General features: G+C 46.3%; 1 protein-coding gene across 1 annotated transcript in view; it reads right to left on the bottom strand.

Annotated features, from left to right (window-relative positions):
- The window catches only part of LOC119371784 (uncharacterized), a 44,097-nt gene extending 32,331 nt beyond the window's left edge, over window positions 1–11,766 (bottom strand). The window contains exon 1 of the mRNA XM_049419715.1: window positions 10,920–11,766. Within this exon, the coding sequence (XP_049275672.1) occupies window positions 10,920–11,200 (281 nt within the window). The 5' untranslated portion in view covers window positions 11,201–11,766. The remainder of the gene's footprint in view (window positions 1–10,919) is intronic.
- Between the last annotated feature and the right edge of the window lie 1,312 nt (window positions 11,767–13,078).

Raw genomic sequence — 13,078 nt, 5'->3', positions numbered from 1 at the left:
GCGAAAAAACGTAGGACGAGACGACGAAGGCTACAGCACAAGCACATAAGAAGCAGCACAAGCGCACAAGCGCTTGTGCTGTAGCCTTCTTCACCTCGTCCTACGTTTTTTCGCGATATTTTCATTGAAGATATTTGTGAGATGATGCTTTAGGAGCGATTCTTGGCGAAAGAAATAAATTATTTCCGCAGTTAAAATGGCGGAATATGTCAATCAATCAATCAATCAATCAATCAATCAATCAATCAATCAATCAATCAATCAATCAATCAATCAATCAATCAATCAATCAATCAATCAATCAATCAATCAATCAATCAATCAATCAATCAATTCACATCCGTAAGCAACCAGTTACACCTTACAATTGGCAAGCTTAGTTCATGATATTCATTTGTATTTTGAAATCATAAAATGCAATATAAATTTGAAGCCGCGCAATTCCACTACATGTAACGCCTCCCTTTCCGCTACAGATGAATACTTTGACTTTATGATCATGTGTCAGCAAAGCATACAAGCATGTTAACTTTCTTGCCCTCAGCCTGCTCCTCCGGCTCCCCTATGTACCACGCGCGCGGGGAACCAAGTTTATTAGATGCGAAGCAGCTTTTGCGCTTGGCTTTGTCCGTAGTTCCATTGGCGACCGTCCGCTTTCTAAAACCTACCATAGCGATCTGTAACATATTGGGCGCGCGCTCGCGCCAAGGAGGAAGTCTTCTTCGTCTTATTTTTCGACCAGCCTTGATGATGATACGTGCAGAGCACTTTAGGGGCCCAGGCTGCCGTATGCTGTCCTAGCTTGGCGTAACGCAGACAAAACCACGTGTGCTGGCACGCGCTAGCCCGTTCGCGCCTGTGTAAGGGGCTGGGTAAGACGCTGTGGCCTCTCCCCCTTACACTCTCTCAGCAATCACGTAATGGCATCGGCGAACGAGTATGTGCATACGCGCGATGAACTGCGTGGCCTGCTCCAACAAGAGTTCGGGACGAGTAACAGCAACAGCACTACAGTGAATTCATGGTGTGCTCCACATGCAAGGACGCGTTAACATCGGGCAAGGTGCCCGTGATGAACGGAACTTTAAGTCGACCCATGGGCTCCTTCGCATCCCCCATGGTTCCCTTTAGTGGGAAATGCTTTCTGCAATGAATTCGTGCTGTTGATTTTGTACGATCGATAGTAGTGATCGAATTTTTACTATCGATAGCGCTATTGATAGTATTTTTTACCATCGAGAGTTCGATAGTGACTCAGCTATCGATAGTATCGATAGTACCATCGATAGTTCTGCATCACTAATCGATAGGCCCCTCCCACATGGCCAAAGCGCGACCGCCTCCACGACTGAAGAAGTAGTCCTAGTCATGAAACGCAGGGCGGAGTCACAGGCCGTCCAGGTCATGACGTCACTCTTGAGTGCGAGAAAATTGATGCAGGCTTATATTCATCTACCTCGGAGGCGAAAATGCCGCAGGTGTAACAAGTTGCATTCGACTACAGATAAAACTATTTTCTCAATATCATGAACACGTAGGATACATAGGCATACAATTAAATGTTGTTCCGCTCGCACCGCAAAACTTTTGCGTGAATGACGATAGCGTTCGCCCTGGAAAGCTAAGATTGTAAATCCCAAAATTGCCCAATCAGCGAGCGTGCTTAGTGCAGACCACGGTACCCGACTCATGAAGGCTGTTTGGGACCAGATTGGGGAAAGAGTGCCGCGGCATTCAGATTACATAACGACACAGGACGTACACATAAAAGAAAACTCGTGAACGTGCGCGTACCTGTCAAGAAGTCTAGCATTCTGTAGTCGAGCAGCTTGGGCCACTAGGCTGGAGTTCCTCCGCGTCGTCTCTTGCACCGTGTGCCAGTGTCCGGCGACATCAGCGTCTATATGACCGCCGCACGTTACGGTCAGTAGAGTGTGGTTTTGCTCAACATCCTTCGCAAAGCGACGAACGAACGCTGTGGCGTCTGTGGTGGGCTCGTGTCCAGTAAAAACACATTTGATGCTCGAGTTTCGCCTTATGGAATCCGCCAGTCCCTCCGTTTCTTGTACGGTCATTCGGTGCAGGGTAACGCTTAGGTCCCTCAAGCTATTGTTCCGAGGCAGCGCTTCGAGCACCAGCGACCACCAACGGCTATCACTGTCGGCTTCCACCTGGGCGCCCGATCCTGTATATATACGTAGCTTTCGCAGCGTCGTGGACGACTCCAGAAACTCGGCGAAAGCAGAAGACACTGCCGCGTTGCCCCTATAGATGCTAATGGTAACGGAGGTGAAATGCTGGCAGCTCGGCAGGACGCGTAAAGCGGCAACTGTGCGGTCATTTGGCTGCAAAAAATGTACTTCCGAAAACGCTTCGCACTGCAGAAATTCGATTTCGTGCTTGAAGTTGCAAGAGCTGATGAAAACTTTTTGTTTCAAGCCACTGCTTTTGAGTTCCGCACATACGAACGACAAGTGCTGATGCCTGTACACCGAACCCTCGATGTGAACCTTTAGGTTTTTTTTCGTCGGTAGCGCCTGGAAGAGAAGAGCCCACTGCGGCGGATGAAAAATCCGGAATGGAATTCTCAGCTCTTCTAGTGTATCGTTTTCAATCAAAGGAAGGATCATGCAGTCGTAAACGGAGCGCATCCCGGGCTCAATATAGTCTTGGGTGTAAATAGTTAAGCTGCGTAGGACATTGTTGCTGCTGATCACTCCGGCTATAATGGCCGTCGTTTCTTCGTTCCCGTTGAAATTGATGAAAGTGAGCTTCTCGATGCTTCTGTTTTTTGAAACACCTTCGAGAACTGCCGCTCGCACTAATTCATTCGACATAGTCACGACAAGCACTTTGAGGAATCTTGTGGTGGCGAGGTATTCGATGAGGGCGTAGGGATAGGATTCACGTTCGAGTAAATTGATATGCAAATTTAGTTCCTTGAGCCTACAATTTTTCGACAGCGCCGAGAAGAACGTGTTAGCTGCTCGCGCTTCGAGCGGGACGCCAAGTAAACGCAACGTCTCGAGGCATGATGAATTCTGCAGAAGCTCCGACAGCGGGCCCACAAAGGTATCTGGAATAGGGACCAAGGATGTCATGCTGAAGCTGCATTGTAGCTCCACGAGATTAGTCAGGCAAGGTATCACTCTGGAAGCAGCATCCGAGGCCCATGCATCATATAAGTTCAAGCACAACTTCTTGATTCCTGAACTGAGACGAAGGGCCTCAAGAATGGAACGGCCGGTGTGGTTGAACAGCAATGGTTTAATGTGTGCCGATGAAATGCAGCGATGGGTTTTGAGCAACCATCCAAGAAGTTCCGGGTACTGCGGCAGATGCAATGTATCAAAATTTTGTATCGTCGGTACAAAGCCGGTATTATGTACCAGGTGCAGTTGGCCAGACGCGCTTGGGGGTTCCCGCAGTTCACTCATGGAACCAAGGAGTAGCTTGTTCATGATTGATAGCTTGTCTACGATTTGACACGTTTGGTTTTGTTCAGCTGTGCATTCCACACAGTGGACAGCGACATCCGCATTCAAGGTGTCCATGGCGTTGCTCGGTCACTCGGCAGGATGTTCCGGGGTGTCACTCCTGCAAGAAACCGTCATGCGAAACGCTACTAAACCCCGTTTCCAGAGATTCTTGATGTTAGCTCCGTTCGCAGAGGCAATAAATGAATACAGACTAATATTTCCCGCGTAGCATAGATTGCGTGAAGTGAAATCGGAAGACTTACAAAATCCAGACTCACTAAAAAAATCGCGTTGTAGAATGATATACGCTTGACTATACATGATGTTTCAAAAAATGTGTCGGAAAATCATCAAAAATAGGGAATATATTCAATATTTTCTCGCTGTCTTCATAATAACTTATGTTGTGAGCGTTATTTTAACGTAACTAGACAAAGCAATTACGGCAGTCATTAAAAAGATTGGGTAATTAGCTTTTTTTAATTAGCCGAGGGAGGTGGTAGGGTCAAACGGAAGAATTGCTGTCCTTCCTACGAAGAGGCCATTGGCGTTTTGAGATTTAGAAAGATCGGCTTCTGGTAATTACTGTTCAGCAATGAAATTCCACCAAATTTGCCGGCGAAACCGAAACCAAGCTTTCGACGAGCTCAGCTGGAAAACGACTAAAATGAAGTCACTCTTCCCGACGGCGATTGCAGTGGTGTTAGTTCTGCAATTGTTAACGTACGTGCGTCATACAAGCTCTAATCGCAAACTAAACCCGTGAAACCACAAAGCGAGGCCGATCAATGATTTGCACAACGATTCTTGCTCATTCTGGACGTCTCAGAAGAGTATGGCAGTTGCGCTCTTCGGAGTTTCGGTTTCGCCTTCGCCGGCGAAATTGGTCAGATTTCATTATTCGCTAATAATTGCCAGCGGCTGCTATTGCGAAATCAGTAAGCGGCAACACGCTTTTCGCAGGAGGGCTCCAATTTTTCCATTTCACTTTACCGCCCTTCTCCATGAACTAAATAAACCTTAATCAACGGGAATCCTTTATTTACTGTCTTAATGAATGGCTCTCCTCATGTTGACATGCCTGCCGCGATATCAAAGAATAACTATGAAGGAGGCGTGAAAATACCACTATTTTTTTCTTATGTTTGAGAATTTTCGGACACACTTCTTGAAACACCCTGAATAAGAAGCCCCCGCGAAACGCAGGCCAGACTTTCTAAACTTTGTCTTCATGCTCTCGTTGCCAATAAGTTTTATTCTTTCTCAAATAATACATCCGGCCTCGAGATTAACTGCATCTTATGATTACGAGAAATTCTAGCTAAATAACAGCTTGTCGATATACGAGAAATTTCAACTTTACCAATCAGGCGGTGGATGTATCATTACTGCAAGACAGATCTACTTGGTGTATTTCTGCAATTACTGCGTCTGGCAACTTTGAAGATAGACAAGGCGAATAATGTCAGAAAAGGTGTAGAGTACTTGTGTTTCTATTTTAAGCAGCATCGCTATACATAGCATTTCAGTTACACAACGTCAGGAATGCTTACGGAGGATAACGATGTCAGTTTATAGTCAATGACACCTGCCCCGCATTTCGTGACAATGTCTACCGTTAAGTTATCCGAAGAGTCTCCCACTGCTTGACCATCGGTAAACGCATTCCACTTTCGAGCGAAAAACGTTTTATAAAACTGCCGCAACTATGACAGTTTACGTCAATCATGATCTCGTAGAATACTGCACCTCGTATTACTATTACCCCATTCAATATGAACCTTTGCGTTATCTCCAGATGAATCGAGTTCAGTTGGAGTCCTGTTTGATACGAACGTCAACGGATGCCTCGTTCCGCGGTTCATAGAAAGCGAGTGCCTGTAGTGCCTGAACAAGGGACTTCAGCGCTATTCCTGAAAATGTCGGAAGAACCTAAGCATGGCTCGAAGAACATAAGGCTTAAATGGCATCGCGCGATGTAGGCTGCAGGTATAGGCAATGCGAAAGCCAAACACCACTTCCAGTTGTGTGTTAATTCTATCCCGTGTACAATTCTTACTCACCGAGGCGTTGACTACGACGGAGACATCGGGTCCTTCGTATGCGGTGACGAGGTAGGTTGTTCCTTAGTGACAAGACGCAAATCGGTCTGCGTGGTTGCTTCCTGCTTGTGCATGGCGCTTACCCACTACGGGGGATCGGAGTGAAGCTGGGAATAATAGAATATATGGTTAAAATGAGTAGTTAAGGAGTGAGTGATAGTATTTCTTCGAATTACTCGGAAATAGACGAATGACGAAGTGAGTGAGGAATTTTCTTGAGAATTACCTAGACATAAAACACTTGGTTCATCCAAACAATTTCGGGTACAAATGGTCCAAGTGGTTAGTTATAACGAATCATTCACACAGAAATCCGACGTGTAGTGGGCAGCTCGCCAACTCGCCAAAGGGAGAATTATGCCGTAGCAGCCACTTCGAAATTTAACTTGCAGTAGGCGTTTTGGGATGCTTAATTAAAATAACCAATTTACTGGCGAACAGGCGCTCCTATCCTTGAAGCAAGGCTTAGGTGTCCACCGAGAAGAGGAACTAGGCTAGGGATTGACAAGGCGATGCGAACAGGGTCCGATTATGCTATGGCGTTCTGCTCTTAAGGCGATACTCAAAGGTACTCATAGTTTTTCTCTCCTTGTCTTATATGGACTAATCACTAACGTAAGCTGATCTTCTCCTCCTCCCTCTGCAATGAATTTCCTCACTTATTCTCACTTAAGCTGAAGTTGGTGTCGCGAAGGCACATTTGTGGCTTCGAAAACAAGGAACTAGCTGAATTCGTTGCGCCAAGTTTGGATATGATGCAGCGAAAGGGTGACGCGTGAGTTTCAACATATTAATTTAACGCCCTCATGGTAGTACGAAAAGCCGCACTTGATTTTGTTAACTCTCCTGAGATGAATCTGGAATCATTCAGCTTCCGGGCAGTTACGTTTCTGGTGAAATACTGGTCGTGGTCTTCTAGGCCAATTCTACTCTCACCGGCTATATGCACTCGTTCCTTACTTGACTGCACTGCAGTTCTTGTGGTATTGCTCGCGCATCGTTGTTGTACTGGTTGTCACTGGAGCGCAACATCCTCAGGGTGGACCGACGCCCGTTTTGACGTCATCGATGAATAGGTATCGCCGCACGTGCATCCAGCTGTGTTCGTTCATGTCATTCTCTTGCATGCAACCATCGCCGGAAGCATGACAGAGGGCTCTCTCCTTGACGACTCCTTCGAACCGCATGAATCCGTCTAAGGTTTCCGTTCTTTTGTGGTGGTCTCGCACCAAACTCGCCAGTTCTGCTTTGTCCATTTTCACGAGCTCGGCAACATCGTCCAGTAGTGCCGGATACAGGTAGACATGCTCAAGTGTTACATTGACGCACCTGTACATGACTAGTGCTGTTCTTTGTGGAGTAAATTGTATTTCTTGTATGGTAGATACACACGAAAACTGCGAGATTGCAGGCTTTCCGAGTTTGATATATTATCGTTCATTCTCTCGGAATTCTTCAATCGCACCATTTCAGAAACTCGGTTTAGCGACCCGGAAATTCGATTGGACAAAGCTTTTGAAGTTAACCGAAGCGCCGCCTTGAAGCACATACCGAAAACAGATCGCATCGCCGCGCTCTTGGCTGTCACTGCGCGAGCTTTTATGCGAGAATTAGGACTAGCCCTTTCAATAAAAAGTGAATGAACCTTGGACGGAACGAATTACATGGTTCTGCTTCATGGTGAACACGGAGATGAATATTGATAACATTATCATGTGACTGGCAAATAATATGTCGCCTTTGTTCGTAACACATTTCTTTCCGAAAGTTTGCATATACTGAAATCAAAATCCACGCTTGGCCCTTTTCAGCTTTCAACTAGATTTCGTACATGCGGTAGGTCAATATGCCTTAGTTCCTGTAAAAACTGCATGCCTGCATAAGTGACCTTAATACGCAGAAAACAGCTTACTGTACGTTATGGCAGTAGTATGATAAGTTTCAAGGAGGAACGAGAAGCTCCCTCTGCGATATTGGTTTTACGGGGAACTGTATACGCTGATGAAAAGTAAAAATAAAAGGTATGTGAAATATGTTGTCCACACGCGTGTCTCCATTTGCTGCCATTTTAGGCAGCCTCTAGAAGACGTCACTACCGATGATGCTGTTACGGGATCGTGAAGTTGACGAAGGCAGCATTCGGCGTGTCCAAGATGAAACTTTTTATTTGGCCGAACTTGTGGCTGAGAAATGGAAATTCAAACTGCAGCAAGCAATGCACGCTGTGCACTGATAGCGGATACACTGATAGCGGCGAACAGAGCGTCGGCCGTCGATAATCTGATCCGCGGGTATAGGAGCGCCCGCATTCATACATGTGGCATCAAACATTCGAGTCTTATCGCTGGTGGCTGCGCTAGCTCGAGAACAAACTCAAATGTTCGCGTTTGCGCACTCTAACCTATCAGAAGATTCTAAAATAATCTGGAAGCTTCCCAGACATTCGGGCGCGGTTTGCGAAAGGCAGAGGCTAAACGTGTAACGGCTCCATTACATGGAAGTACAAAAAGGAGTGCACGTAGCAATATAAATACACGCCCACATTTGAAAACAATATCAGCAGGAGCAAGTCTTTGCCCTAATGAAAATAAACGCGAGTGATCAATATCGACGGAAGACCGAGGCATCCGTGAACGAACGGCTGCTAGAAGGGATGTCTATGCATGAAACACTGAGGCTAAAGTTAGAGCGGAAACATGCAAGACGCCCCACGAAGAAAATACAGATCATACGCGAGTGCTGACTAACAAGTGAGTTATTCCTTTTCACGTCAAAGCCCACGGTAACCCAACCGCACTTGCGCAAACAATAGATCTAATCAAAAATTTTGAAGTAGTTTCACTGACTTGACATTGCGATGAGTGGTTAGATGCTGGAGCTGTTGGCGTCAGAATGATTTTTGATTGCTTAGATGATATATGGGGTTTTATGGCCGAATGGCCACTTGTGCCAAAAAGCACCATTACTGATGATGGTATGTTTACCGTGGTAAGTGATTTGCAATGTTAGGACGTAAGATGGCCGTAAAGTGGCCTAAAAAACATGCGCTCTAAAGAGCGCCATTACTGATGATGGGATGTTTACCGTGGTCAGTGATGTGCAATGTTAGGACGTAAGATGGCCGTAAAGTGGCCTAAAAAACATGCGCTCTAGATAAGCGTAAATCACATAATATATAAGCAATAATATTACGATGATGATGAATGGAGCGGTTTATGGTTCTTTTCCATTGCTTTACTTTACTCTCTGGCAGTTTTGCGACCATCTTAACGTCGCGACGTTAACTCAGTGGAGCTGCTTGCAATTTGAAATTCATAATGTTTACTGGACGGGAAGTGAGTAGTGGAGCTTTTCAAATTTCTGTGACATATACCCACTGGCGTGGTTATAGACAACTTCTTAAGATGAACCGGAGGTGAGTAGTGGGGTTCGTCCATACCACCGGCAGATACTCGCTAGGCTTGTTATAGACAGACTTTTCATTTTTGGTCAACCAGAGTTGAACAGTGGGCATTGCCCAAATTGTGTGGCACATATCCGCTAAGAGCTGTGTTAGGATTCGCAAGGATTGACCTCGACCTCGGTTGCTAAAAATAAAACAATGACGACAGCCAGTGTGTCAGACGCGCGAACACATGAAATAATATTGAGGCGATTGCAGGGGCAAGGAGAAACACCAGGAAAATATACCTGTCATGACGTTCTATGGGACATCTGAGAGATCATTTATTTTGTAGATGTGTTGGCAAATAACACATTATGAGAGTCATTTTTGGTCGCCTGCCTAACACAATCAAAACTACTCTTTCTTAAATAAATTTTCTGAGTCAGTTCGCGTAGGCTCAAGTGTTAGGCGCGAGGCACCATTCTGGCTACGGAAACAGAACAAGCGAAATTCATTGCTCTAGCCCGTGAAGACTAAGCAGTACAACGGCGATGCATGAGAAAGAAAGAAGACAAAGCGCACTGGTTTCCGTCGATCTTTACACAAATCCTGTCATCCCAGCTTTGGGCATTTGTGTTTGCGCTGAAAGTGGTGTCGTGCTTATCCAGGAGAATTGTGGCATCACCGTTTAAATCTAGACGTTCGTTACCAATACGCACTTCAGTGCTCACTGCGCTGCCCACGAGTCGTTGTATCGTGACCCCTCTCTGCAGCTCAGTGTCTTCCGTTCGGCCCGATGCCCTCTTTGACGTCATCGATGAATAGGTACTGAAACACGTGCCTCCAACAGTCTTCGTTCAAGGCATCCAGTTGCGTGGAGCCATCGTCGGAAGCATGGCAGATGACTCTTTCCTTGACGACTCCTGTCATCTTCATGAATCCGTCCAAGGTTTCCGCCCCTTTCAGGCGGTCTCGTATCAAGTTTACTAGTTCAGCTTTCTCAATTTTGACCAGCTCGGCAACCTCGGCCAGCAGCGCCGGATGCGGCATGACACGCTGCAGGGCTCCGCTGACGTACCTGCACGTGAACAGAGCTGCTTTTCGAGAAAATATTATTAAAACGAATCCCTTAGATACCTCACTGAACATGAACAGCGACCGTCGCGTCAACACGGGTGATAGAAGAAATCATCACGTGATAACGTCAACGCACGATGTCGTCATGACGTCATAGCTGGAAGCTGGAAGCCCGGTCCATGTGCTATAACGAATATTTCTTGAGGACAATGTTTAGCTGAAGAGCAACTGCAGCTTATTAATTCAAATGCATCAAACCACAGAACGAGTTAATTCATTTGCAAAGTGATGAACTTGTTGAGATTAAGCGAGCAGCATGTAAAGGAAGATAAGATGTGACTCAATGAACCTCAGCTCTTGAAATAATAACTGGCAAACGACCGATTATGAAAAAAATTATAGTTGGCCCGAGCTAGGCGTATTTCTGGCATGTTTCGGCGGGGTGGTATACGGGACAATCTTGGTCCGAATGCACTTAGCAGTAACCCTTTTCCGAACAGCCAAATATATGCATCTTAAACGCGGTATACAACTTTCAGACCATGTTGCTATGTTTACAGTTCGAAAGTTCTACGTACATAGACGAAACACTTTCCTATATATACATAGTAGGCAGAATACATCGCCATAGAAGTTTCACAACATTATAGTTTCTCTCGCAGCTCGAACATTGAGCGAGAATGAAGAAAACGTTCGCTCCGGAAAATTAGGATTGTCAATCAGAAGCTTGTCCAATCAGCGAGCATGCTTAGTTCAGACCAAGGTACCCGATTCATGAAGGCTGTTTGGGACCAGATGGGGAGAGTGCCATGACATTCAAATTACACAACGACACAGGACGCACACATAAAAGAAAAGTCTTGAACTTGCGCCTACCTGTCAAGAAGTGAAGCCTTCTGTAGCCGGGCAGCCCGGGCCACTACGCCGGAGTTCCTTCGCGTCGTCTCTTGCACCGTGTGCCAGTGTCCGGCAACATCAGCGTGTATGTGTCCGTCGCAAATTAAGGTCAGTAGAATGTGGTTTTGCTCAATGTCCTTCGCAAAGCGACGGACGAAGGCGCTGGCGTCTGTGGTGGGCTGTGGATCAATAGAAACCAATCTTATGCTAGTGCTTCGCCTAACGGAGTCGGCCAGTTCCGCCTTTTCTTCAGCGCTCATGCTGCACAAGGTGACGCTTAGCTCCCTCAAGCTATTGTTTCGAGGCAGCGCTTTGAGCACCAACGACCACCACCGGGTATCGCCATCGGCTTCCACCTGGGCACCCAACCCGGCGTCCAGATGGAGCTTTCGCAGCGCCGTAGTCGATTCCAGAAACTCGGCGAAAGCCAAAGACACTGCCACGTTGCCCCTATGGATGCTAATGGAAACAGAGCTGAAATGCTGGCAGCTCGGCAGGACGCGCAAAGCGGCCACTGTGTGGTCATTTGGCTGTGAGAAGTGTACTTCTGAAAATGCTTTGCACTGCAGAAATTCAATTTCGTGCTGGAAATCGTAATATTCGATAGAAACTTTTTCTTCCAAGCCGCCGTTTTTGAGTTCCGCACATACGAACGACAAGAGCGGATGCCTGTACACCGAATCTTGGATGTGAAGTTTTAGGTTTTCTTTCGTCGATAGAGCCTGGAAGAGGAGAGCCCATTGCGGCGGTTCAAGAATCTGGAATGGAATTCTCAGCTCTTCCAATGTATCGTTTTCAATCAAAGGAGGAATCCAGCAGTCGTAAATGGAGCGCATTCCGGGCTCAGTATAATCTAGGGTCCAAACAGTTAAGTTGCGTAGGATCTTGTTGCTACGGATCACTCCAGCTATAATTCCCGCAGTTTCTTCGTTCCCTTCGAAACAGCTCAAAATGAGTTTCTCGATGCTTCTGTTTCTTGAAACACCTTCGAGAACTGCCGCTCGCACCAACTCGTTTGACATAGTCACGAACAGCACTTTGAGGAACGTTGTCGTGGCGAGGTATTCGATGAGAGCGTGCGGATATGATTCTCGTTCGAGAAAATTCATGTCCAAACATAGTTGTTTCAGCCTACACTTGTGGGACAGTGCCGTGAAGAATGTGTCGGCTGCTCGCGTTTGCATCTGGACACCCACTAAACGTAGCGTCTCCAGGCACGATGAATTGAACGAAAGCTCCGACAACGCAGCCACAAAGGACTCCGGGATAGGTTCCGAGGATGTCCTGCGGAAGCTAAATTGCAGCTCTACGACATTAGTCAGGCAAGGTATCACTCCGAAAGCAAGCTCCAAGGCCCACGCTTCATATAAGCCCAAACACAACGTCTTGATTCCGGAGTTGTGACGAAGGGCCTCCAGAATGGCCCGGCCGGTGTAGTTGTCGAGCAATGGCAAAATATGTGCCGATGAAATGCAGCGATGGGTTTTGAGCAACCATCCCAGAAACTCCGGGTACTGCGGCAGATGCAATCTATCAAAATTTTGAATCGTCGGTCTGCTGTCAGTGTTGTGTTCTAGGTGGAGCTGGCCAGATGCGCCTGGGCATTCTCGCAGTTCACTCATCGAGCCCAGGAGCAGCTTGTTCATGATTGATAGCTTGTCTACGATTTGACACGTTTGGTTTTCTGCAGCTGTGCATTTCACACAGTGGACCGCGACATCCTCACTTAAGGTGTCCATGGCGTTGCTCAGTCACTCTGCTGGACGTCGCGGTGTGTCACTCCTGCAAGAAACCGGTGTGCGTAACGCTACTAATCCCTGTTTCCTGAGTTTCTAAATGTTAGCTCCCTACGCAAAAGCGATAAATGAATACTGTGTGATATTTAACGCGTAGCGTAGTTTTGGCCAACTTAAATTGGAAGACCTATAAAATGCATTCTTCCTAAAGAAATCGCGTTATGGCCTGAGATATGCTTGACCATACCTTGTGTTTCAAGAAATGTGTCCGAAAATTATAAAAAAAAGGAAAATGTAGTATTTGCTCGCTGTCTTCGTAACAACTTTTCTGTTTTGGGACACATCTTAATATGACAACACACAGCAATTATGGAAGTTGTTAAATAAAATAATTAGTTTTTT

The sequence above is a fragment of the Rhipicephalus sanguineus genome, chromosome 10 (genome assembly GCF_013339695.2).
Source record: "Rhipicephalus sanguineus isolate Rsan-2018 chromosome 10, BIME_Rsan_1.4, whole genome shotgun sequence".
In the NCBI taxonomy this organism is placed as follows: Eukaryota; Metazoa; Arthropoda; class Arachnida; order Ixodida; family Ixodidae; genus Rhipicephalus; species Rhipicephalus sanguineus.
The sequence above is the reverse complement of the archived record's forward strand: the minus strand, read 5'-3'. Positions and strand labels throughout refer to the sequence as shown.